Source organism: Grampus griseus, assembly GCF_964374135.1.
Source record: "Grampus griseus genome assembly, chromosome: 3".
NCBI classification, from domain to species: domain Eukaryota; kingdom Metazoa; phylum Chordata; class Mammalia; order Artiodactyla; family Delphinidae; genus Grampus; species Grampus griseus.
The window spans coordinates 161,948,121-161,976,032 of record NC_139019.1 but is presented as its reverse complement, the minus strand read 5'-3'; the positions used below and the strand labels follow the sequence as shown (position 1 = coordinate 161,976,032).

Here is a 27,912-nt window from a genome sequence, read left to right as displayed (position 1 = left end):
AATGTGGGGCCCAAATGAATTTAATGCAAAGACTGCAGGTTGGGGTCCCTCTGTGGGGTCAGTCAACACAAGGAGGCAAAGAGCACCAGGTTCTCCAGATCTGCACTTACTGCCCCTCATCCCACCCCGGGCAAACAGACATGGAAGGGAGTCTGCAGAGGAGGCACTGAGGGAGACAAGGGATGAACCACAGAGGGGCCACACACAGAGGGGCCGCGGGGCTTCTCAGGAGGCCATGGCCACCAGCTGCTGGCTCATGGGACATCAGGGTGTGAAGGGAGGGGTAAAGCAGGAGCTGGAGCTAGGCCTGCAATTCTCTTTACAGGGAGAAAAGAGGGTTTCTTAGTGAAGACATGGGGTGGTACACTGAGTCTTATTTCTTCAAGCTTTTTCCTTAAAAGCTGAGGATTGGGAAAGTTACTCTTGAAGCAATCAGTATCGATGAAGGAGAAACCGAAAGAGCACATCACAGGAGTCCCGAACACAGGGGCCCCTCCTCCCTGATGCACGGCCTAGGAGGAGTGGTGACGCACGTGAGAGGGCTGTGCTCCCGACTCTGCCCCTGGCCAAGTGACCCAAGCAGGGTGTAGCATCATCCCTGGCCTCCCATGCCCCAGATCTGAAAAGCAGGGAAGCTGGACCAAATGAAAAAGTTTTCCTATAAACCAGAAGCACAGAGCTAGACAGCAGGTACAAGTTTAGTGAAGGCCTGCTGTCAAGCAGGGGAGCCAACAGAGGCTACCACTCCCCCATCCTGTGAGACCCACACCCCATGCTACAGATGTCTGGGCCCCAGGGCCCCAAGAGGGAGGTCCCTTGGCCAGGACGGTGGGGGAGGTGCCAGGGCTGGAGCCCACAGCCATCTCCATGATAAGCCACCGAAAGCTGCTTCCTGTAGGCCTGACGGCGGCTTCACCCCCACAGGCCTCCTCACGCCCAGGCCTGTCCCTGGTTCCTGGACCCTCCTGCTCACCTGTGTGTGGTTCGCATGTCCACGGGCCCATCGCCCACCTGCCCTTCGCCTCTGCCCATGGCCATCGCCTCTGCGCCTCTCAGCAACCCTTGGGCTGGGCCTGCTCCCGGCTCAGGCGTCACTCTCATGTCTCCGTCAGCGTTTAACTCTGAAGCCAACACTCCTCTCTCCATTTTTATTTTCTTGCTCTCCACATCGTCCTCTGCTGGGTCCCGGTCAAGCGCTCGTTTCTGACTCCGTGTTCGGCATGCTTCTTCAGTCATTCTGAACTTTAGGGGATGGAGAAAACATGACATTTAAACTTGGCACAACGAAGTGGCTGTCTTCTCAGACTTTTCACAATGTCAGCATGGAGTGTTTTCCTCACCATGTGACAATGGCAGAAGTAGGTACAACAAATGAAGGGCCCACAAAGCGTGCCCAGGACATTTCTTCACTGCCTTGGGGAAGGCAAGGGCAGGAGCAACAGAGCATCTGGGAAGCCAAGCTATGCATCGCCCCATCCAGGGCCAGAAACCTGCAGGGGCCTGGGCAGGAACAACGGAAGGTGGCTGCTTATCAGAAAGAAGGGGGAAATCTCTGCACTCCAGACTCAAGAGCAAATAGAGGAAACTGTTCTAGATCTGAATTCCCTGCCTATGGGATCCTGAGCACCTACATGGGATTGGAGGTATCTGGAATCCAAGAAGGAGGGACCATGCTGTCTCAGGAGCAGGGTCACAGCCCAACTCCAGCCCTGCACTGCACTGATGAGGGTTGACCCTTCTACTCCTGCTTCAGTGAGGGGCAGCCTTCTCACTCCCTGCTCACCTCAGGAGGGTGAGGAGTGGGGGGTCACATTTAACCCTTTGACTGCCGATGAGGCGAACTTTGAGTGGGGTGAGGCCTGGCCCATCACCATGCCGGCACCCTGTACCTGCAGCATACACATATCTTGATTGAAAGAAGAAAGAAAAGAAGAAAAAAAACAGCTGAGTCAGTTTTTGATCCCATGACATCACTGGGCTCCACATGACCCTTCCCAGGATTCAGTCTGAGAGACAAAGCACTTTCCAGAAAACCAGTCTGAACCGGTTCCAGACAACAAGCTGAAGTGTTGTTAACCCTCACAGAGACAGGAGGGAAGACGGCAGTGATGTCTGTTTACAGGGAGACTGCTGGCATTCCACAACCGAGTCTGGGACACGAGTACTCGCTCTTAAAGGGGCCGCTCAGAGCCCAGCCTTGATGTCCCAGCGGGGCAGGACATGGGAAACCAGACTTCAACAGTCAGGGTCTAAAAAGCCATTCAAGAGTTCATCACAGGACAAAAAAAGAATTTAGCTGCCAGGCTCCTGAAGTACCAGTTCTCCACAGGACAGTCAATGCCCACATCTACCAACGTGGGGGCCCGGGGAGAAGCACACTGTATGAGCCCCTCAAAGAATCCCAATTCACACCTGCAGTGCGCCTACGATGAAGACCTCCTGGCTCTGTGTCCAAGCAGGCAGGACACCCAGCACCTCAGTTTCCTCACCAGCAAACACCCTGGGAGGCCTGTCCTGGGTATGGCCAAGCAGAACCAGTCCCAAAGCAGCCCACCTTCTGGAGACTTGGTGTGGGTGGGGAGAGCACAGGGCATTGAAGGGGCCCCATCACTGTATTTGGGACACACTCCTGAGCTGACTCATTTGCAAGCTCCTTAAAGGAGCTGATTTCACAAATGAGCAACACTGCAGGGCCCTGCCTTGGACTCAAACTGAAAGGAAGGAAAGTGACAGCTGCTTCGGGCTCCTGGCACAGGAGGCCGAGCGTCCGTCTGACACATGTTAGGCCAGCGTGCCCCGGCCTGGACCCTCAGACATCTGCTCCCACGGGCAGTCCAAAAGGGTTGAATCAAGCAGGTTTCCCCGTGGCCATGTCACCCCCGCCCCTGGGGTGCTCCCCATTCTAGGCAGGGCTTGAGAAGTCTGAAGCTCAAGGGCACAGCCTATCAACTTGGCCTCCATCTGCCTCCAACCCCTCCTGGCATCCCAGCCTGCACCTGCTGCTCACCCCGTGCCACCTCAGCCCTCAGCCACACTCCGTCCCTCTGCTCTCACCCAGATCTCCCCATCCCCTCCTTCACCTGTAGAGGTCATCTCCTCACCACCCCAGAGGGAGCAAGGGATGCTCCCATGTCCCTCTCAGCCTAAAGTTCTAGTTTCTGTCCTTCTCCAACATGCTTTCACCACAAATGCTGTCAGCCTGCTCACTGAGTCTGTCTGTCCTGTCTCCCCATGAGCTGCAGACAAGTCACTGCCCTGAATTGAATGTCAGTCACCCTCCCCTCCTCTCCCTCACTGTGGGAGGGTTGGGTCACTTTCCTTTGGGGCACTGCCTAAACAACAGGAGCTGCTCGAACGTATGGGGAATTGCATGAGAGGAATGATTTCAGCGGCCATGTTGGATGGTGGGTACCTGTGCTCCCAGGATCAGAGAGGAGCCTATTGGGGGTAAAAGATGAAGGGAGTCCAGGACCTCAGGTACGGAGGGCCCCCACTGGAGTCAAAGGAAATTCTGTCCCTAAGGGAGAAGCTCCCAGGCTGGCCTGGTGCCCACTGGGGGAGGGGAGGTCCGAAGTGAACAGGGAGAATGCACCCCTCAATCCTGAACTCAGAACCGCCCCCAATACTTCCCCACTTCGCCTCTGCTCCAGCCCAGCCTGCAGGGCCCCCACCCCCAGCACAGCCTCCGGCCTTGTAAACCCCAGGCTCCAATCCATGAAGCTCATCTGAACCCCAGACCCTGCATGAAGTCCCTCCTTCCTCCCAACTGCCCGCATGGACTGGGGTGGGAGGAGAGGCTGATGAGGAGGTCGCTGTGCATCAGGTCACCAGACCAGCAAGGTGGTGCCCCAGTGACCTCACATCATTGTCACTGGTGAAGGACAAGCGGTCACAAGGGGCCAGAGTAGAGCCTCACACCCATGGGGCTGCTCCCACCAGCCCCAGAGACCATGCTAGGCCACAGTTCTGGTCGGGGTCCCTAGCAGAGGACCTGGGAGACCATCTGCTTGTGTTCTGTGTGCAGTGTCAGGGCAGCTCACTCAGAAGCTGAGGGGCTGGAACTCTGCCAACCCCAGGCACGCCCTGTGCCTCTGGCAGGCTGCTGAGTGGGGGAGGGGTGCAGCAGCCTTGCCCCCCTCCCCCACCACATAAAGGGCGAGCACAGCTGGAGGGGGTGGGGCCAGCCATGGGGGATGGAGCCTCAGGCTCTGACCTCCCCCCTCCTTGGGTGGAGCCTCCTCCACTGGGAAGGCGGTTGCCTTAGTGCCCACATGGGGCCCGCCACTGGCCAATCCCGGACACCGACACCACCAGGCAATTGCTCCTGGGGAGGGCAGGTGTTAGTAAGGAGTGGCCTCTCCCTCCTCTCAGCAGGAAGGACCAGTGCCCCAACCTAGCAAATCAGGGCTGGCAGCCACCGCCCTGCAGGCACAGAGGCAGGGACAGCAAAAAAAAAAAAAGTTGTCAGGAAGAAACCAGCCTTGAGGAATGAAGTGCGACCTAGGAATGAAGCATGACCCACAATTTCTGCAAAATGCAGTGAGGAGGTGCATTAGAATACTTTCTAAAGAGCAGGTGAAGAGGTTGGATTACTGCAACTGACAAATTAGGATCTGCTTCAAAACTCCTGGTGAGTGAGGGAGAGATAGCAGCCACAATGGCATAAGTTCCACCACAGGCCCGGGGAAAACTGCTGGCCCACAGAGAGCAGCCCCCTCTAATCAAGGCAGGATCCAGTGCCGGCTGCTGTCTGCAGGGACAGATCCCAACAGCAGCAAGCCCACCGTAAAGATGCGGCCACCAGGGCTGCAAGGCTGCCTGAGACACAGGCTGCTACATGGGGAGCTGGGCTGGAACCCAGGTGGCCTCAGCCCCTCCTCACTCTCTCCAAACATAACCTGGCTGCACAGGCAGGATGCAACCCAAGTCTTCCTCAGGCCAAAGAAGGGCAGGCTCCAGCCATACTAGAGGCTTCACAAGCACACAGCACAGACCAATCCCAGGATGAGTGGGCTACCAAGTCCCAGGCGGAATGCTGACACATGGCTTTGGGTTGGATGTGAATTTCAATTGCTTCTACCAAAAGATGCTTTCTTTTATTAAAATGTCACCTTCCAACTGGTCTGAGGACCTCAGGTGGAAAATCTGTTCTAAGACAACTCCAAAAGGGTGAATTGTGCTGTGGCAGGAACCAGTATTGTTTTTTTGGCTGTGCTTGGGTCTTCGTTGCTGCACACGGGCTTTCTCTAGTTGCAGCGAGCAGGGGCTACTCTTCGTTGTGGTACGCGGGATTCTTATTGTAGTGGCTTCTCTTGTTGCAGAGCACGGGCTCTAGGAGTGCAGGCTTCAGTAGTTGCAGCATGTGGGCTCAGTAGTTGCGGCACATGGGCCGTAGAGTGCATGGGTTTCAGTAGTTGCAGCGTGTGCGCTCAGTAGTTGTGGCGCACAGGCTGTAGGGAATGTGGGCTTCAGTAGTTGTGGCACACGGGCTTAGATGATCCACAGCATGTGGGATCTTCCCAGACGAGGGATTGAAGCCGTGTTCCCTGCATTGGCAGGCAGATTCTTAACTACTTCACCTGGGAAGTCCCAGGAACCAATATTTTTAAACAGAACTCAGAAGACTAACACTGACTCTGCACAGGGGGTGGGGGTGGGGTTGGTTGAGAGGGGGGATTAGATAGGCATAAGTCATACAGCCATAACCCTGAGGTTATCATTAATACTCTGTACTAGGAAATGTTATTTATACCACACTGCTACAAAATAACAGCAGGAACACTACTAGTAATACTCCTGTTTCAGGCATGAGGAAAATGAGGCTTAGGAACATGTGTTTGGGAGAAGTGAGAGAGCTGATGCTCTGAAAAGGAGATGATGTGGGGTGCTTTTTCCAGAGCCCAAAGAAGGGAGTGAGCTCGATGAGGTGGCAAAAGGAGGGTGCTGAGTGTAGACTGACCTCAGGTGGAGCACAGAGGGCAGCGGGTGTGTTGGATGGAGGGGGAGGGGGAGTGGGATCCAATTTGTTCTAAAGGATTTGGGGACAGACTGAGGCAGGGAAGTGGCAGGGGGAACAGTCAGGGGGGTTCTGTATCTCGTGGTTCAGGATGGAAAGGGGATAGAGCAGCAGGGAGACATGACCAATGCTGGGTGTACTTTAGAGGATTTAGACAACACAACATACCAACAGTTGGACGCCAGGTGAGAGAGGGTTGCTTTGTTTTTTTTGTTTGTTTGTTTTTTTGCCAGAGCAACTGGAAAAAGATGGATTTGATTTTCTGATATGGGGAAGGAGCAGATCTGGGGGAAGAATGTTGGGAGTGGGATTGTCTGGCATGCAGAGAGGCTGAGGCGTGTCTGCTGACAGGCGGAGGCCTGCACACACGCACACGAGATAGCCACTGTCCTCAGGGCGGTGTGGAAACAAGGGCCTGGGCCTATGCAGCAACCGATGCAGTTGAGTAACGACAGGTTCCAAATGCCAGCCTCACTAGCCACTGGCCAAGTTCCACACTCTCCACAGCCCCTGGCTGACAGGCATATGTCTTCCCTTCCAGACCAGAGACCTCACTCTGCTCTCTGCCTGAGCTACTTCCTGATACATATCTTTGAGTGACAGTGGCAGGGATAGAGCAGCTGTGTTCTGGAAGGAAATCACACCCAAAACACCAGCTCTCGAGTTTTAAATAATGTCAAACCTCGTTAAGGCCAAGTAGAAGGGATGAAATTTAACTTGGGAAACAGAAAGTTGATCCCAACAGCCAGCCCCCATCACTAGACACTGCAGAGAACAGAGGATGGACCTCAGGGAGCAACTGGCCAGGGGAGCTTGTCACTCTCTGAACCTCAGCTTTCCCATCCATACCTCATAGATGCGCTATGTGAAGAGGCACAGAGTGACATTAGTAAAAACTTGAATGAGAAAATCAAGTTGCAGAATGATATGATGCCATTCACAGTTTTAAAATGCTTACAACCTGCAGAAAAAAATACTGAAAGAAAGTTCACTAAAATTGAAACTGAAAGAAATTGGACTAAAATCCACAACACTCATCTCAGAAACTTTCACTGTCTGTATTAAGCATTTCTGGATTAAATTACTTCTCTTAACAGGGACTATTTATCAGTTTCTTTGTATTCAAAGAAAACAAAGATAAAAAGGAGAGTTATAGATAAAATAACACTCCCACCTACAAAGGCTGAGAATTGAAAGAACAAGTGGTATTGGGTGGGGGTGATGGAAGAAGGCCCTGCACTGGAAGGAGGACCCCCCGGCCAGCTCCTTCAGCAGGCAGAACAAAGAACCCAAGATGAACCGTGACCTTCAGTGGACTGAAAGGGGATGCCGCTGCCACTTTCCCATTTGTTGTTGGCAGCTTAACAGTCCACCTTTATATCACTTGCTACAGCGACTCCTGGGCTCTAAGCAGTAAACCCAAACCCCTTAGCTCATCCCCACAGCCCATCTTCTACCTGGGCCAATAGCTGTCCCAAGTGGACATCAGGCCACAGCATCAGTGTGGGCTCATTCTGAGAGGGCCCACGGCCCACACTGTTCCTCACTAGGGCTGCCCACAGCAACAACGCCCATACAGCTTGACGGCTTCATCTCAACGTTAAACTCTTCCACGGCAGAAGATTTTTCCCATTCATCTCCATTTTCGGTGTGGAGCCAACAGTACGGGTTCAGAATGTGCTACTGAGTTAAACCTACATTTCTGTAAATTAGCCTCACAAAGTGTATGATTCCTGGGGTTGCCCTACAAGGCAAAATGTAGCAAGCAAGTCAAGGGCTTTCATTAAAAAGTCCTGGGATTTCCCTGGTGGCACAGTGGTTTAGAACCCGCCTGCCAATGCAGGGGACACAGGTTCGAGCCCTGATCCGGGAAGATCCCACATGCCGTGGAGCAATTAAGCCCGTGCACCACAACTACTGAAGCCTGCGCACCACAACTACAGAAGCCCGTGAGCCTAGAGCCCGTGCTCTGCAACAAGAAGCCACCGCAATGAGAAGCCCACACACGACGAAGAGTATCCCCCACTCACTGCAACTAGAGAAAGCCCACACACAGCAACGAAGACCCAATGCAGCCAAAAACAAAAAAAACCCTGCATTCTGACTTTCTGGGAGGCGAGTGTACTGAGATGGAGCCTCACAGGTTGAGGCCAAGGCGGGAACAGGAATCCAGGGAGATGGTCCAGGCAGAGGAACAGCATGGGCCAAGCCACTGAGCTGTGAGTCTCAGACAAAGGAAGGGAGGCCACAGTTGAGTCCTGTGCTTAAGGTTTCCTGAAAAAGAGAACTAAGTCTTCCTCACTGATTGAAGCTGGGTTCTGAACCCTTAGTTGTCTGAAAACTGAAGACACTCCAGAATACAGGTGTTTTCTCTCTTGGACATCATCGGAAGGGCCCCTGACTCAGCCACCTGGCTAGGAGCTCCTTGGGCCTTCAAAGACCTGAACTGAGAAGATGAGGAGGACAGACTCTCCCTGCAGCAGTCCTGTGATCCAGGAGGGGACAGGCCACACCCATACATGTGGGGGCAGGGGGACAGGTGCCATATACCCAGAGCCTCTGGGGGTAGAAGACCAGCCTGTCATCCCACAAGGTGGAGAAATCCAAGTCTAGTGGGTCTGGAACCCAGGTCCAACACTCTTCTTTCTACCTGGCATTCTTACAACCTGCCCACTGTGGAACGTTCCACTATACACTCTAAAGCCCTTTTGTTAATCATGTTTAAATTGTTTGTTTTCACCTGGAGAGACAAGCACATGGTAGGGCTTAAATGACACTTGCCAGTGAGGAGCAGGACAGAACAGCTGTCCTCAAATGCCTCCACGGCAGCCTCACCTCAGAAAATTAAGACTTGCCCTGCCAGGGGCTGCGGAAGCACTCATGGGAAGGCCTGGGCAGGGAAGACCCCTGCAACCAAAAGGTACAAGCCCCCTGTCATCAATGTTCCTGGTGTATCCCCAGCTCCAGAAAAGTGCCAGCCACATAGTAGGTGCACTTCAAACATTTAACGAATGAACAAATGTAGGTTTTACAGAGAGGAGCTCAGGGACTGGGGGGTGGGGTGAGGGGTTGGTGAGCACGGGCTCCCTTTCACCACTGGGATTCTTGGATCTCAACCCAAGTTTAATGCTCCTCTGTTGTTAACAGAAATGTGGGGTCTTCCTTTACAGACAGAACACCTTACACTGACTGAGTATTTACCCCACATGGATCATCTCAGATGCAAGGTGAGTGCTATCATCAGCCTCTGTTTTACAGGTAGGGAAACTGAGGCAGGTGAAGGTCACACAGCAAGTGGGTGGGACACTGCTGGGAACTGAAGCCCATGCTCCTCCAGACAGTGCCCACTGAAACACCCCCGTCAACTACCTAGAGTCAGGCGTGGTTTCCAAAGGACACAGGAAGCTCCTCACAAGCAGGAAGTTTCGCTCTGGCCCAATGGGGTCCAGACGAGATATTAAATGTTTACAATTTTATTGAGTGTTATGAGTGAGACCACACCTTTTGCTGTTTGCTTTCAGAGTACAGTAAGTTCTGCTGGAGCTCAACATATGCATTCCCAAAACTTGCCACATGGTGCAAAATCATTCAATAAAAACACAGGGCTGGACTTCCCTGGTGATGCAGTGGTTAAGAATCCACCTGTCAACGGAGGGGACACAGGCTCGAGCCCTGGTCTGGGAAGATCCCACATGCGGCAGAGCAACTAAGCCCGTGCGCCACAACTACTGAGCCTGCGCTCTAGAACCCGCGAGCCACAGCTACTGAGCCTGCGTGCCACAACTACTGAAGCCCGCGCACCTAGAGCCCATGCTCCGCAACAAGAGAAGCCACCACAATGAGAAGCCTGTGCACCGCAATGAAGAGTACCCCCTGCTCGTGGCAACTAAAGAAAGCCCCTGTGCAGCGAAGACCCAATGCAGCCAAAAATAAATTAATTAAAACAAACAAACAAACAAAAAACACAGGGCTTGTAGGAACAATGGGGTTAGGGCACAATACCCTAAAACTTCATTAGCGCCATAAAAAAAAGACAGGAACCTGATTTTTAAATGGCAGCACGTTAAACAGCTAAGAAATACACAAATGCTGCCTGAAGCCTTATGCCTCACCTGAGGGAAGATCTGGTGTTTGCTGTGACAGTGGGTGAGATGCAGTTTCTGAGTTACTGTGACATGCTGGAAGGAGGTTGTCTGACCCCAGAAGGGGATGTGTATGGCCCAGAGGGGGCAAGATGCCCTTGTGAGGCGTGTGCATTTTCCTTTAGGGTACCAGCAGGCGCTCTTTTAGCTAGGAGCAGTTTTCCGGATTCCTATAGTACAGGAGTCTGCAAACTTTTTCTTAAAAGGGACACAGTAAATATTTTCAGCTCTGCAGGTCATTCAGTCTCTGTCCTGATTACTCAAGCTCTGCAACTGTGACAGTTCGTTCTCGAAGGGGCACGGCTGTGTCCCAATCAAACATTATTTACCCAAACAGGCCAGCAGCCTGTGGGCCATAGCTTCCCAACCCCTAGACCTAGCATTTCTCCTGGACAAAATCGCACATAACCAAACGGTGTGCCCAATATATTAATAGTGTTGGAACAAACCTGCTTTTCCAAACAAGCCTCACAGCAGAACTGACAACAGAGAAAAATCGATTTCAAAAAAAGGACCTGAATGTGTAAATTCAATCCAAGCCCAGAACTCAAGGTTAACCCTTTTGACAAGTCAGAAGAAATTTAGTTTCAAAAAGTGTTGAATGCAGACTGCTTACTTCAGGGTCAGTCTGTCCCACTACGTGGGTCTATTTTATACCATCCTAAAAGCCCTACACACTCTCAAGATAAATAGGTCCCTCGTAGAGGGAAATTACATGCTATAAACTCAATTGCTGCAGTGGATGAAACTTTAACCCAGTTACAGAAACAAGCAGGTCCTAAGCACACGTGCCTGAGCATCAGACCAAAGCTCTAAGGAAAAGCACAGGAGCTGAGAACGACCTGATTGGGGAGGGAGGGGGGGGGCGCAGGGGTTAAGCCAGGAAGGAAAGTGTGAATCAAGCACACTAGGGCTGAGTCGCTGGAGACCTGGGGGTCCTGGGAAGAGCCACAGGGCCAGGCTTCTCCAGGTAACCAGAAATCACCTTTGCCCTTGAGGGCTGGGGACAGGGGGGTCATCTGTGCTAGAGAAACCCTAAGAAGTGCACTCTACCTGGTTGGAGGGGTTGGGATCTGGGAGGACACAGGTTCACACCATACTGCACCCAACTGTCCCACTCCAGTGCCATCACAGCCATGCACCTTGCATCCTTAATGAACCTCAGTGCATTCTGCCTGCAACTGTAGCTCCACAGCTCAGCCCCAGCCTGGGGACACCAGGAGAGCCTCGGGAACAGCAGTTAGGCTCAGCCTCCACCTGGTCAGCACCTTGGTCCTTCAATTCTCCTGACCTTTATGTGAACGCTAGGCCTGACTGGTAGGCACATCACCTCACCCCCAGCCTTGTGGCGTCGTGTCCATCCCACACAGGAGCTCCCTGGACCTGGGGACTTGTTGCAAGTTTTCTGAGCCTTCTTCCTAGCGTTAAGAGAAGCCGACGCTGGCTCGCCAGATAAACAGCCACGTAACAAAAATAAAAGACTTGACCAACAAATTCTTCTGTCCTGCTGAAGGTGCTCACTTGCTCTTTCAAAGGCTTCTCATAAGGTGGGCAATCTCACTGCTGGCCTCCAAAGGTGGCCAGTGGTGCCTAGGCTCTGGGTAGGCTGAGGCAATGAGAAGGGAGTAAAAAAGGGATGAGGAACACAGGGTGCTCCAGACTTGGGAGCATCTGACCCCACCTGATGGACACCCTACTGGCAGAGGATGGACGCAGGAAACCAGGGTGTCGGCAGACACCTCCCTGCTCCCCAAAATGCAGCACACCAGGCTAGTTGAACACCAAGCAACCTTGCGCCACACACACAAATACACACGTGTGTGTGCACCCACACTCGTGCAAACACAAACACATGCGCCCACGTACACATGAACACCACACACATACGTGTGCACAGTTTTCATCCCTTCCTCCCACCTCCAAACCTTCTCCAATTACCTTACAAAGGGTCTTCTCTATTCATTTATGAGCAAAAGAACAGCAGTTCTTATGGGTGATCAGTGTCCAACTATCTCAAGAAGAAGCAAAACTATTAAGTATGGAAATAAGATTAGACACAGGGTCCAGGATCACTAACTTCTAAAGCAAGTGAAGGAGCCCAGAGGGCCTTGCAGAGAGACCTGCAGGGCCTTGTGCACACCTCCGCCACATCAACCCACAATTCCTCCAAGACAAATCATTTCGCACCTGGGTGGAACAGCCGATCATTTTAAAATCACTAGCACTGCAACCATGCTCATTTCTACTACTTTGTGTACACAGTAATTTAAGTTTCCAGAGAAGGCGAAGAACTGACTTTTGTCTACTGTTGTTTATCTGAGTGACACCTGAACCCAGAAGGGAACTTCTGCAGCAGGGAGGAGCCTGGTCAGTTACTAACGACCAGGGACACCCTTCTCCTAGTTCACAGCCCATCTGGCCCAGGACGTGGACGCCGACAGTCTCCAAATACTGATTCTAAACCAGACAGTGACCTCCAAGGGGCCAGTGACCTGCAGGTACCACCTTTGTGGAGGGCAGGAAGAGCAGCTTGGGGGGATCCCCGCCTTCATGGGAGCAAAGACCCAGTAAGGGCTATGAGATATGTGTGTCAATCACCATTTTGTTACAAATCAACACTGGAAAAGAAATCCACCCTGCCCGACCAGAGGAGGAGGCTAAGGATCTAGCTTCATTTGAGCTAGGCCCCAAGAGTAGAATCTGGAGTTGTAGATAGAGATGGAAGAGGGAGAAAGAAATGGTAGCACAAAAGGTGAAGTGGCAGAAATACACAGGTGCGTGAAAACCCATCTCCAACGTAAGTAGATGAAACCAAATAAAAGGAGATCAAAACTTTTAACAACTTTTTAAAATGGAATGAGGTTGCTTAAAAGGAAAAAACAGGGCTTCCCTGGTGGCGCAGTGCTTGAGGGTCCGCCTGCCGATGCAGGGGACACGGGTTTGTGCCCCGGTCCGGGAAGATCCCACATGCTGCAGAGCGGCTGGGCCCGTGAGCCATGGCCGCTGAGCCTGCGCGTCCGGAGCCTATGCTCTGCAACGGGAGAGGCCACAACAGTGAGAGGCCCGCGTACTGCAAAAAAAAAAAAAAAAAGAAAAGAAAAGAAAAAAACATTCCCCCATTACAGTGAGGCCACTTATATTCAGTTTAAGAGGCTAAACAGTGATGATCGGGCCTCCCAGAGACTTCTCTGACTCAGGGTGCCCTGCAGGAGTGTAGCGACTGGGGGTGGGGTAGGGGCCCTGACCAGCCCGCCTTCAGCCTGTGAGAGTGAGGAGAGCTGGAACCTTTAATTAGGTCCTGAAGGACAGAGGAGGGGAGTGCTGAGACCTGTGAAACGGCACAGAGTATGCTGCAAAAAGACACATGCACGCACACAACTTAAATGAAGTGCCTCCAGTCACTCCATCAAACAAATCAATCTGAGCACTGGCGCTCTCCGCAGGGAGCTCTCTGCCCTCAGCCCCCAGAGGTGCGCTCTACCTAACCCTTCAGGGAAGAGACACCATTTGCAAATGCAGCGCTCAGCTCAGACACAGAAGTCAAAGGGGAAGGTTAAGTTCAGGAGCATCTCGACCTCCTCCTAACAGGGCACTTCTATCATGCCCGGTGCGCCCAAACACCACACTCCATCTGAAATGCTAATGACCCATCTAAAAGGCCATCACCACCCAGAGGAGTCATGCAAGATAACGTCAGACCAAATCAGCCATCCTATGAAAGTCATCTCAGTCCTTGGTTCAAGAACCACCCAGATATGTAGGTATATAGAGTGTTAAGACTGAAAAGAGTAAAAAAAAATAAAGTAAAAAAACCACACACACAGAAACTCAGGCTTTTACATTTACAAATAAACACACATTTACAATCTGATTATTTTTTAAGGTGGAGGACATGTAAATACAGCCTCTGAAATAATGCTTTTTTGGGATATATTTAATAAAATTAACCTAGAAAGCAGAAACTTTAATGTACTCAAGTAGTAACCACCCAACATTTTAAAAATAAAGCCTGAATGGTCTTCAGATTCCTAAAGGAAAATCCCATGTAGACGTGCACTGTGGAGAAAGGCGCTTGGAAGCACCTCACCCCAGTACCGCTTGTGGGAACAGAGCAGGTTTTGGGACAAGTCACCTCCAGAAAAATCAGTTGTCACTGCCTTCAATGAGGCTCATGCCACAGTAACAGCCAGCCCTCTGGTAGCATGCCCGGCCACTCAAACTCACCTGGGGACATGCAGGGCCTGGCCTGGAACAGCCAAGTCCCCTGACCTCAACAACCATCCTCCCTCCCTGGAGTCATGGGGGAGGGGCGGCTAAAGAAAGCACAGATCCTGTTGGGGAAGATGGTGTAAGTAGGGAGTATGTTTTTATCTTCCCCCAGACATAGACAATCTCCTAAAAACTTCTGAAAACAGGGAACACCACTAACCAGACAGGCCACGCAGATTCCACTGAGCTCTGTCTACCCCTCAGCCTCATGCCTTGGCCTCTGAGTGCCCCTTCCCAGGGACATGAGATAAAAGCCTGTCTACACCTCCTAGTCAAAGCACACAGTAGGACAAAGTACACCTAAACTGATCACGTTTTAAGAGGGGAGGAGAGAGATGGGTAACGAGTGTTTTTAAAACTGTCGATAGCACCCCCAGGCTCACCCCCACATGAGGACTTGGATTTTGTGTTTACACTCTCAGAAGTCCTCAGTAAGCACCCAACACTGCCCATCTGGAAGCGACTCCACATGGGTGTCTGAGCCTCTGACAGCGGGGGCCTGTGCCTGAAGCCCAACCCCTGCAGCCCCGGAGAGAGAGAAACAAATGGTGCCAGAGAACGGGACACAGAAATAAAGGTGCCACCTGTGAGGGGAATCTGAAAAATATGAAATGTCCACAGGGAAATGGTGACCAGGAGTCCTCTGGTGTAGGACGTCACTGTGAGGGATGTCTGGCTGAGTTTCCCTCCCACGGGAAAGGACCAGTCCTCTGTCCCTCCCAGCTGCCTCCTAGGCTGAGCCTCCTCGGCCCACAAAGGGTTAAGCCTGCCATTTCCATGCCACCTGCAATGTGCCAATCGGGCGTCACATCAAAAATGGGAGGGCTTAACCCTTCCAGGGCTGACTCCCTCAGGGCCTGGCCAAGAACGCAGCCCTGACCACCAGCTTCATCGAGCTGGAAATGGCAGGAGGTTTTACACAGAAAATTCCAGGAAGGGCCAGAAAAGCCTTCTCCAGTCTTGGGAGGAAATGTGAGTGGAAAGTGGGAGAACCAAATGTGCATCTTTCATCATTTTCAACAGGACACCCAGCAATGTGGTGACGCCACTGCCTGGAAGCACTGCCTGGGCTCCTTTGTCAGCTCCTCCCTGCACACATCCTGCAGCAGGCAGGGCCGGAGGCCGCCCCAAAAGGCTCAGAGCCAGCAGGGAAACCTACGTCTAGGACTAAATAAGTTTCTGGTCTCAAAGAAGCCCATGGGCCTAAGAAACAGTTTCTACTGATGCACAGTTCTTGCAGCACTTCCTGCACAGCTGTGAGAGCTGGAACAGAAATCCTACTTCTCTCCTCCACCCTGTAAGTGGAAATCTTCCCCTTGGGCAGGGGGTTGTTCTGGGTATAGACACCTACAACAACCTCCAGGAAATAGCCAAGCTGACCTAGAGCATATCACATTAGTGGTCATTTTGTAAAACACGCTACTCAAGGTAAAAGCAAGGCCTCACCCCAGCCAAGGCCCTGCCGGCCTCTCTGACCTGTCTACTGCTGTCCCCCACACGTCCCCGCTACCCCTCGACCCTATTCTCTCAGCTCCAGCCACTCTGACATTCCAGCTGCTTCTCTGAAAACCAAGTTTACTCCCACCTCAGAGCTTTTGTACTTCCTGCTCCCCCTACCTGGAAGGTCCTCCCCCACGTCTCTGTATACCACTCTCTTCTTCAGCCGAAACAGCAAAGTTACATGTATCTCCCCTCCATGCACTTCGGTGGGTCTCTACCCCTTTCCCACTTCATCACCACTTGACATTCTATTTACTCATCTCTCCGTTTACGTGTTTGTCCCCCCCACCCCATCCCCCACAAGAACAGATAATATATATCTCTTTGTTCAGTGCTACCATCCCAGGGCCCAGGACAGAACAGGTGTTCAATACATATTTGTTAAACAGATGAGAAAAAGTACTTTCAGAACTTCCAGCTATGGCACTCCCCTTCCTCGTTACATAAGCCAAAAAGTCTTCATGTCAATAGAAAACATAATGATCAAAACCAAACAAAACCCTTACTTCATACCATATATGACAATCAACTCAAAATGGGTCAAAGACCTAAATACTAAAAGCTAAACCTACAAAACTCTTAGAAGAGTATGTAAGGGTGAATCATGACCTTCGATTTGCCAAGAGATTCTTAGATATGACAACAAAAGCTCAATATCAACAAAAGAAAAAAGATAAATTAGACTTCATCAAAACTAAATTCTTCTGTGCAAAAGAGAGTGAAAAGATCAACAGAGCGGGAAAAACATTAGAAATCATATCTCTAATAAGGGTCTGGTGTCAGAATATATAAAGAACTCTTAAAACTTAGCGACAAACCCAATTCAACAAAACAGGCAAAAGACTTGAAGAGACATTTCTCCAAAGACAGACAAATGGCCAATAAGCACATGAAAAGATGTTCAGCATCATTAGTCATTAGGGAAATGCAAATCAAAACCACAATGAGATACCACCTCTCACCCACCAGGATGACTATTAAAAAAAAAGGAAAATAAGCGTTGTTGAGGATGTGGAGACATTGGAACCACCACATATTGCTGGTGGGAATGTAAAATGGTAAAATGGTGCAGTAATGTGAGAAACAGTCTGGCAGTTCCTCAAAAAGTTAAATACAGAATTACCATATGACCCAACAATTCTACTTCTAGATATATACCCAAGAGATGTGCATTTATTCAAACAAAAACTTGTACATAAATGTTAAAAAGCAGCACTATTCACAACAGCCAAAAAGTAAGAACAACCCAAATGTTCATCAATGGGTGAATGGATAAACAAAATGTCGTGTATCCACACAATGAAATATTTTTCAGCCATAAAAAGGAATCGGGCTTCCCTGGTGGCACCATGGTTAAGAATCTGCCTGCCAATACAGGGGACATGGGTTCGAGCCCTGGTCCCGGAAGATCCCACATGCCACGGAGCAACTAAGCCCGTGCGCCGTAACTACTGAGCCTGTGCTCTACAGCCCGCGAGCCACAACTACTGAGCCTGCATGACACAACTACTGAAGCCCATGCGCCTAGAGCCCGTGCTCCGCAACAAGAGAAGCCACCGCAATGAGAAGTCCACGCACCGCAACGAAGAGTAGCCCCCACTCGCCGCAACTAGAGAAAGCCTGCGCGCAGCACGAAGACCCAACACAGCCAAAAATAAATAAATAAATTTTTAAAAAGGAATAAATTTCTGATTCATGTCACAATGCAGATGAACTATGAAAACATGCTAAGTGAGACAGGCCAGACACAGAAGGCCATACAGTATATGATTCCATCTATCTGAGATGTCCAGAGCCACGCGAATCTATAGAGACAGAAAGTATCGATAGATTAATGGTTGCTAGGGACTGGATGGCACAGAGGTAGGGGAATGCAGGAGTATAGGGTAATACATACAAATTTCACTTTGGGATGATGAAAATGTTCTAGAACTAGAGGTGATGGCTGCACAACGTTGTGACCGTAGTAAATGCCAATGTACACTTTAAATGTGTGAATTTTACTTTATTATTTTTTAAGCAGGAAAACAAAAAACAAAATAATCTTAACCTCAAGAGCCACAACCCCTCTACGGCTGCTTAACTACTAAAACGCAAAAGCAGGTTTACTATGACCCCCAAGAGCACCGAACAGGGTCCTCAAGGAAAGACTCCTTTGTGTAACAAGATCCCAAACAATCGAAGAGCCATTGTCCACTGGGATGCAGTCCTTCCACGAGCAACAACCGTCAGCTTCTCACAGCAACCAAGGGGACCAGAGCAAGCCCACGGTACAGATGGGAGTGTGACCACGTGGGACACAAATGGGACAATTTACCAACAGGGGGCCAACTTGGAGAGAGGGCAAGACCTCTGATGGCAGGGGTCACACGGGCCAGCACCGCAGATCTGGATTCAAGTCAGGTCCGTCACAGGCTTCACACTGGGATTGTGCCAGACGCCTCAGTCTCACAGACATTTCACTCACGCATTCACCCAAACACCTGCTTAGTTTCTACCAGGGAGCAGGAGCTAACTGGCCCCCAGGGACACCCTTGGGGTTTCAACAAAAGGCTTCCCACCCATAGCAGCATAACTCCAGTAGGCCACTGGGGGGACACACACAGATGTGTGGGGTAGGCAGTGGACAGAGCAGGCTGAGACATGGGGCTGAGGTCCCTCGCACACTGGGAGTTGCAGTAATCCCTAGATCACACATAAGGATCAAATCTGCAAAGCAGTGCTTTTTATAAGACGAAGTCATACTGAAGACCAGCTAACTACCTACTTTATCCAGTCTTAATTGGCTATGGCTGCTATGTACAGACCACACCAATAGAGGTGAGATTGATTTCTAATGAATAATATATTAATTTATGTCAGAAAACAACATATGGGACATTACAGCATCAGGGTGTTGATGCACTGTGGTGATAAAATGCACTCTGGGTACTGGGGGAGGTGGGCGGAGTGCTCCCAGAACAGAAGGTGCCATCAGCATCACACTACATTAGGTCAAAACCAGAATGCCTGGTTCATCTCTGCACACCTCAGCTTCCTCACCTGTGAAATGAGAACAGCGCCCACTTTATCACTAAGGTTCTTCAAGGGCTCCATCAAGGTACTGTAAGGGTTGTTATTACAGAAAATGAGAATGCTGTTAACAAGAGGTTGTCCCGCTTAACAGGCTACTACTGGCCACAGCCCCTCACAGCAATTCCAGAATCTCTGCTGAAGGTTTTCTGCTTGAATTTTAACCGCAAGCGGCCACCATCCTCACTTTTGTAAACGAGTGTTTCCCCTGCCCTGGGTGACATGAATCATAAAGCTCCCTGAGGGAATGCCTGGGTCAAACACCATCTTCCAAACTTTTCATTACGGAAAATTGCAAACATACCCAAAGAAGCAGCGAGAACAGCACAATTAACTGCTCATGCCCACCACCCAGCTTCCATGGTTGTCAGACGACCACCTTGGTCTTTCACACACCTCACGCCCACTAGCCTCTAAGAAGCAAATGCCATACAACATGCATTTATGAACAGTTCAGCGTTTATCACTACAAGGACACAAAACCACAATCCCATGATCACACCATCAACAATTAAACAATCATTCCTCAATCTTTGTTGAAGTCACGCTTGGCTGAAACCTACAAGTTCCCCTGCCACTTTCTTTTCAATCATACGTTGAAGAAATCAGGCCATTTGTCCTGTTTCCCACAATTGGGTTTTGCCAGTTGGCATCCCTGTGGTATAATGTAACACAACCCCAATGTCCCAAAACTAGATTTTGAGGTCCAACCAAGCACACATCCCTCTGGAAGCATGTGCACCCTTCCTTGGGGGCTGGAAGCCACTGAGGTCCACTGTCTAGACCCACCATTTCATCAGATGCCTGCAAATGTATGAATTTATAATCCCATCGTTTCATATTAATTAGCCAGAATGTTAACAGCTACACGGTCCATTAGCCACATGTGGCTATTTAAAAAGATTTAAATCAAATAAAATTAAAACTTGACTTCCTCAATCACGATATTCCAGGTACCACACTGGACAGTGCGAGTAGAGCATTCCGGAAAATTCTGGCAGCACTAATCTATCTTCGAAGGAAACTAGCTCTTACTCCCTTTTTTGTTCCTTGCAAATACAGTCTGTAGAGTAGAGGCAAGATAAATGCTTGCTTCTTTCCTTCTATCTACCAATTTTCAAAATGAGTTGATTCCCTAACACCTTCCAAAGGGCACCAGTGAGTTTCTTCCTTTCCTTTGAGCACCAATAGGAACACTGGATTTTTTTAATACATTTGAGGCTCCAACTCAGGGACTAATTCTCATTCACATTTACCTGCCCCACCCTTGGTGGGGTGGAAGGGGGGATTCCTTCTGACACAACCCTGGTACCATCTTATACAACTGGGACATTCCCAATGCAGATTTAGAATTAAAACATTTTCACTTAAGTATTTTGATCTTTTATTTGCATATGTCTTTCATCCTAAAAATTTTGGTTCCTTTTTTTGGGGGGGAGGCATAGTTCCCCAACCAAGGATCAAACCCAGGCCCCCAGCAGTGGAAGCGTGGAGTCCTAACCAGTGGACCACCAAGGAATTCCCAATTTTGGTTCTTAAAGACATCAATTACTTGTTTTCTCCTACAATATGTAACAGTAAGACTATGGGCATTGTTGACCTGAAACCAAAAATATGATTCCTAAAAACAGTTAAAGATTTTTTTCTAATTTTTGCCTTTATGGCATATCTCATATCTTACAATCAAACTACTATGATTTAGGGAATTCCCTGGTGGTCCAGTGGTTAGGACTCTGCAATCTCACTGCCGAGGGCCTGGGTTCGATCTCTGCTCAAGGAACTAAGATCCCGCATGCCACATGGCATGGCCCCCCCAAAAAAAGGAAAAATAAAAATAAAATACAGGGCTTCCCTGGTGGCGCAGTGCTTAAGAATCCACCTGCCAATGCAGGGTACAAGGGTTCGAGGCCCTGGTCCGGGAAGAACCCACGTGCCACGGAGCAACTAAGACCGCGTGCCACAACTACTGAGCCCGCATGCCACAAGTACTGACCCCGCATGCTACAACTACTGAAGCCTGTGCTCCACAACAAGAGAAGCCACTGCAATGAGAAGCCCGCGCACCTCAACGAAGAGTAGCCCCCACTCGCCACAACTAGAGAAAGCCTCCGCGCAGTAACGAAGACACAACACAGCAAAAAATAAATTAAATAAATTAAAAAATAATAATAAAATAAAATATAAACAAATACACATGTCTATATCCCACCCCCACCGTTCCTTATGAGGGATAAAAGTGAGTGCGGTACATCTCTTTATCTTTCACCTTATAATTTTTTCTACTCATTTCACCCTAGAAATCCCATCACCATGACAAGAAGACACCCCTCCTTCCTCTGCTCAGGGGCTCGGCTCCACCCCACTGGCGATCCAGCCCCATCAGTCCCAGGCCCAAATGACAAACATCTAAGTTATTTCCAGTTTTATACTTCAGAATGTTGTAATGAACAGTCTTGTCACAAACCTTATTTTTGACAGTCTATCTTTGGCATACATTTCTAGAAGTGGACTTGCTGGAGCAAAGGGTAAGCAAATCCCCCTCCGAGGAGTTGTGAACCTCCAAAAGCAACATATGGTGCTGCGTCATTCCCACCAAGAGAATGGTGTCCACCTTTCAGGACAAAGGGTCAGAAATATCTTAGGGAAGCTCCAAAAAGCATTATTCTTAGTATCAGAAAAGACTGAGTATCTTTTATGCCTTGGTTAAGGGTCATCTGCATTTGCTTTTCCTGTTTGTTTTTCTGTAAGTCACACCCATTTTTGATCCGTAACACCAAGCACAAGGCCAGTCTCTCAGCACGCGAGCAGTATACGTAGCTGCTGAACGAACAGGACCCGACAAGCAAAATTCAAGGGTGGACACCAATTCCATTAGCCCAAGCAGGCAGCCTGACCCTCAGTATTCACACTGACAGCCACATACACTGTGGGGGCATCGTGTGGGGGCTGTGTATGCGCCTCAAGACTCCCCAGGACCCAGTCCTCCTCCTGCCTTGCTCTTCCTCTGTGCCCAGAGTCCTGAGCAGCAGGAATGGGGAGGCCTCAGCTGACTTTAGGCCATGGTTCAACTGAAAGTGGAACAATCAATCAATCTGCTGAGCTGACTTACACCCACAACAAAAAGTACACAAGCTGACATATTTATACATCTCTTAAAAATAACTGCTCAGGGAATTTCCTGGTGGTCCAGGGGTTAGGACTCTGTGCTCTCACTGCCAAGAGCCCAGGTTCGACCCCTGGTCAGGGAACTGAGATCCCACACCGCAGCCAAAAAATAAAATTGCTCAAGGGTGTTTTTGCCTGTTTGACATCGACCACCATCTGCCACAACCATTCACAGACCATCCTTTCCCGTCAAGCCCCTTCACTCACCGGGTACAGAGAGGCAGGGCCAGAGGGAACATCTGAGGGGGCTTCCAGAAATTCCCTCCGGAATCACCAAACTAACTGCTTTGTAATGCTCTGGCTGTGTCTTCCTTGTTGACCCTGTGATAGGAAAGGAGCAGTTTTCTTTCATTCATTCATTCATTCACTCAGCAAGTACTTACTGCTTGGACTATGTACTTCCTAGTTAACAAAGGGCCCGGCAGAGGTGGGGTCACCCAGCCGAGGACCTCAGAGAACCCTAAGCCAGCCCACTGCCTTCAGACAATGCCCTGGGCTATAGGATAAGGGATGATCACTCACCCCTCTGGGCTGCAGGTAAGACCTTGTCAAGACGTAAAGTACCACGATTTTCCAACACTAACGTCCAAAGAGAGCCTGTTGACAATCAAGCGCCAAACCCACTTTCTAGGTGGCTGGCTCACTGCATGCTGCCACCAGCACCAGGTAACGAGCACTGTCAACACCGATGATCCTCAACTAGCCTAGGAAACCGGCACAGACTTTGAGTCATTTTTTGTCTCCAGAGAGCTCTGGGGGCCTGGGGCAGGGCTGGGGGGGCATGTAAAATGGTGCAGCCACAATAACAACAGTCTGGCAGTTCCTCAGAATATTAAAGACTCATGACCCAACAATTCCACTCCTAGGTATATATCCAAAGGAAGTGAAAACAAGTCCACACAAATTTGTGTACATAAATGTTCACAGCACTATTCATAATTACCGAAAGGTGGGAATAGCCCAAATCTATCCCAGATGAATGGATAAACAAAATGTGGTCTATCCATTTGATGGAATATACTCAGCCACAAAAATGGATGAAGCACTGACTCATGCTACAGAGTGGATGAACCCTGAAAACTTGCTGAGTATGAGAAGTTAAACACACAAGGTCATAGATATTATGTGATTCCATTGATATGAAATGTCCAGAACAGGCAAATCCATAGAGATAGAAAGTAGATTAGTGGTTGCCAGGGGCTGAGGAAGGGAGATTGGAGAGGGACTGCTAATGGGTGTGGGCTTTCTTTTGAAGGTGATGAAAGTGTTCTGGAACTAGATAGATGTGATATTTGTACAACTCCTGAATATACAAAAACATCACTAAACTGTATACTACAAATGGGTGAATTATATGGTATGCAAATTATCTCAATTAAAAAAAAATTTTTTTTTTTTTTAAATACCAGTAAAGTTTGTTTTTGCTGGGTAAACATTCTGGAAATGTTTTCCTGACACCAGGATTACCTGACCATGCCCATACTATCATCTCGCTATATGCAGATAAGAGCTGAAACCTCACAAACCGACCCCCAACCCTTGTCACATACCTTGCTCAGCCCAGCAGCCAGTTCTTACCCTGTGCAGCTGTGACACTGTTTGAAGGGCATACACCCCTTGGAAAGTCACCAGCCAGCTGGCCTATAAGAGGAAGCAGCTAACCAACCCAGGAGGTCTCCAAGCTATCTCCGTGTTCTAAGACGTCTCTCAGTCCTACATTCTTCTCCAGGTAGGCAGCCCTGGCCCAAAACATCACTGGTCTGATAGTAACAGACAAAATCCCACCTGGGTTTTGGGCTCTGTCTTGCTGGGTCCCGAAAGCCCTGGACAGAGTCTCCACCTGAGAGCCCTATAAGCAGTAGGGGATGGCTCAGTTTCCCCATAGGCACGGGGTGCGGTAAGGGCAATGAGCTCCAAGCACTGGTGGTTAAGGATAAATTCTAACAGTTTCTGTCAGCATTGGGAAATCACAGGAATGGCCAGAGGGCAAAGGTCACTTGGCCAGGATTATCCTCTGCCCCTGATGCTCACGGAGGACAGTTCATCCTACTTGGGCCTGGCCTTTTCAAACGAGCGACCCCTGAGATGCAACAGGAGAGCAAACGGCCATCCTGGAGGAGGCAGGGCCTGGGCAGCCCTGTGGAGATGGCCCAATGTGCAATCCCAGAGGTACCTGTCTTCCTCCTTCTCCTCTAGGAGGTGGCCATCAGCTTTTAAAGCAGTGCTCTGTTTCAAATGTCCAAGGACCTGAATAACGCCTACTGGGTAAGTCAGTGCCTCCGTTCCACAGATACTAGATACTACACACTCACCTGGCTTCTGGGCATGGGACGGTGGTCCTACCAGCCGGCCATGGTGGGAGCTATGTCAAAAGGCAACTCCGTCAACGTGCTGGCCAACCTAAAGCAAAGAACAGAGGAAGAAACACTGAGTTTCCAAGGAAAATTTCTGGAATGTACAGACAGTTTTAAATGTCTCCAATCCCTGGAATTGCAAAATTCTAGATTTCAAACAGAGCTCTGTGTCTGCTACCTTCCAAGGGAGGGCAAGCTGAGGAAATCAATTTCTATCAGTCTCTGATGTATGATCCAATAAGGTGCACTAACCAATAAATACTAACATCTCAAACACTACAGATCTCATCTTTAGCAATATGGATGGAGACAAGAGGTGGTACACAACCACAAGCCAACATACTGAACACACAGAAAACACTTCAAGGTTTTGATGATAATGGTAATGACATTAACAGCAGAAATAGAAATACTAGCATTTAATAGATGTTTAGTAGTGAGTTCCAGGTACTATGCTACAATTCAGTATCTCTTTGAATCCCCAGGACAATCTTAGGGATAAATTACACAATCACCCTCATTTTACACATAAGGGACCTGACATGTCTGATATTCAGGAACTTGCCCAGGGCCACCCAGGTCTCCCTCTCCAGAGATGACCTCTCCCCTCCCCAGTGCGCACTCCCCAACATAGACCCCAAGGAAACCACCCACCATTACCGGCAGTGCAGAGTTTGCCCTCAAGAAGCTGAGGGCATGAGGTGCCCAGGGATGGACAAAATTCATCTCCCACATGGAGGCGGCTTCACCGCCACAGGGCAACTAGAAGTTTCACCCAGGGATCAACTCCAAAGGTCTTACACTGCCCAGGCAGAAAGAGTCTGCCTGTTTCACAGATAGGAAAACTAAGGCTCAAGAATGTTTAGGAACTCTCCCAAGGTCCCAGAGATAGCATGGTCCCAGAACTTCCCCTCCTTTGTGACATCAGATGTCCAGGCCTCTGGGCACAGAGATTGAACCCAGTGAACCAGCCAAATCTCAGACTCCCAGGCAGTTGTCAGTTGTAGCTTGCCAAATATTGTCAATATCACCTCTGTTGTCATTCTTTGCACCCACATGACTATCAGGAGCTTGCTCTGATATGAAAACTTTATTTTTAAGCTGGGTTCACAGCAATTCACAGCTCATGGATGGCGAGAAACACTCCCACAGGAGAACTTGCAAAATAAGCAAGTATCAGTGAACTCTATGCAAAGACCTTTGGGAACCAAGGAGCACACAGCATCCTCCTCAGTGAGGGCCAGGGCTACAGCCACCACCAGGGCTAGCTCCTAGGGAGAGGGGCCCTTTCTGCCACTCTTTTTGGCCCCACTCAGGCTGGGAAATGCAGTAGATGCCATGAATCTTAGTTCTCTCTCTCTTTTTTTTTTTTTTTATTTACTTAGTTAGTAAGGCTACGCCGGGTCTCAGTTGCAGCACATGGGATCTTCGTTGCAGCACGTTTAGCTGCAGCACGCGGGCTCTTAGTTGCAGCATGCGTGTCGGATCTAATTCCCTGACCAGGGATCGAACCCAGGCCCCTTGCATTGGGAGCGCAGAGTCTTACCCACTGGACCACCAGGGAAGTTGCGATCAGAGTTCTTTTACCTCCCAAGCCAAGGCCTCTCTCTGCCATGGAGGGGGAAGCCTCAGAAAGTAGGGGTCCTGGGCTTTTCCAAGCACCTACTCTCTTCAGGATCAAGGGCAATATACAAAAGTCAGTGGTATTTCCACATGGCAATGTTGTTCCACATGCCATTTGTTCCAAATGGCAACAAACAACCAAAACTCAAAGCTCTTAAAAAAAAATCAATTAATACTACCATAAATGTGAAATACTTAAGGATAAATCCGATCTTTCAAAAAAATGTGCAAGACCTGTAAGCTGAAACTACAGTAAGACATCGCTAAGAGAAATGAAAGAAAACCTAAATAAACAGAGAGATATGACTTTTCCATGGGTCAGAAGGTGTCAATTCTCCCCTAAATTGATTCATAGATTCAAAGTCCCAATCAAAAATTGCCAGCATGGGACTTCCCTGGTGGTGCAGTGGTTAAGACTCTGACTGACAATGCAGGGGACACGGGTTCGAGCCCTGGTCCGGGAAGATCCCACATGCCGTGGAGCAACTAAGCCCGTGTGCCAGAACCACTGAGCCTGCGCTCTAGAGTCGTGAGCCACAACTGCTGAGCCCACGTGCCACAAATACTGAAGCCCGCGTGTGTAGAGCCCTTGCTCCACAACAAGAGAAGCCACCACAATGAGAAGCCTGCACACCACATCAAAGAGTAGCCCCCGCTCGCCACAACTAGAGAAAGCCCGTGTGCAGCAACGATGACCCAACGCAGCCAAAAATTAAATAATAAATTTATTTATTAAGAAAAAAAAACTGCAGGCATGTTTTGCCGGAAAAAACAGACTGATTCCAAAATTTATATGGAAATGCAAAGGACTTAGACTAGTGAAATACTGAAAAAGAGAAACAAATTTGGAAGACTTACCTAACCTGATTTCAAGACATACTGTATGTAAAGTTAACAGTAGCCAAGAGAGTATGATATGAACGTAAAGACAGACAAGTAGACAGATGGAACAGAATACACCATGCACATGTGGACAAATGATTTTCAACAAAGATCCAAGTACCCTAACTCCGTGAGACCACAAGACACACTGGACATTTTCCTGAAGGGTTAACCTGCGAGAAAGGTGACCTTAATCTGTTATCATAATGCATACAGTGCATCATGGGGCAGTATGCAACATACAAGAAGTTTTAAGGTCACCTCAGACTTTCACCCTCCACCACAGCTTTCCCCACCTCAGCTCATGGTAAATTCAGTCTTTCAAAATGCTCAGATTAAAATCTGGAGTTGCCTTTTTTTTTTTCTATTTTGTGTGCGCCATGAGGCATGTGGGATCTTAGTTCCCCGGTCAGGGATCAAACCTGTGACCCCTGCATTGGGAGCGAGAAGTCTTAACCACTGGACCGCCAGAAAGTCCCTTTTTTTTTTGGCTGCACTTGCCTTCTTGATAGGACTACCCATCATCCAGTCTGCCAGGAAATCCTACTGATTTTGCCATCAAACACATCTGGGGTCCCACCACTTCTCACACCTCCACTTGCCACACTATCCTCCCTTAATACGACGGAGGTCTGCAAACTGGACCCCCTGCTTTCATTCCTCAGCTCGAAACCTTCCAAAGGCCCTGCAATCGCTCAGAGTGAAGCCCCATCCTCTCTTGACATGTCCACCCTCCTCCAGCCATGCTGGCCTCCAACACACCAGGCACCCTCCCACCTTGGGGTTCTTCAAGGTTTTCAACAAAATCCCCGATACTTTGTAATTTTAACAATCAATTCTTCAATTTGCATCCCAAGTTGAAAATGACCTTTGAAAACATAACTACCAT

General features: G+C 49.4%; 1 protein-coding gene across 7 annotated transcripts in view; it reads right to left on the bottom strand.

Moving 5' to 3' along the window:
* GATAD2A (GATA zinc finger domain containing 2A) overlaps positions 1 to 27,912 on the bottom strand; it is an 88,086-nt gene that overhangs the window by 38,935 nt on the left and 21,239 nt on the right. For 5 of the 7 annotated variants that reach the window (XM_082651857.1, XM_082651858.1, XM_082651859.1 and 2 more), the window contains exons 2-3: positions 24,477 to 24,564; positions 974 to 1,242 (exon numbers count right to left, since the gene is read on the bottom strand). In XM_082651857.1, the coding sequence (XP_082507983.1) occupies positions 974 to 1,242; positions 24,477 to 24,491 (284 nt within the window). In that variant the 5' untranslated portion in view covers positions 24,492 to 24,564. Of the gene's footprint in view, positions 1 to 973; positions 1,243 to 1,783; positions 1,872 to 22,371; positions 22,486 to 24,476; positions 24,565 to 27,912 lie in introns of those variants that run through there. The other 2 variants (XM_082651861.1, XM_082651862.1) reach the window with 2 other exon arrangements.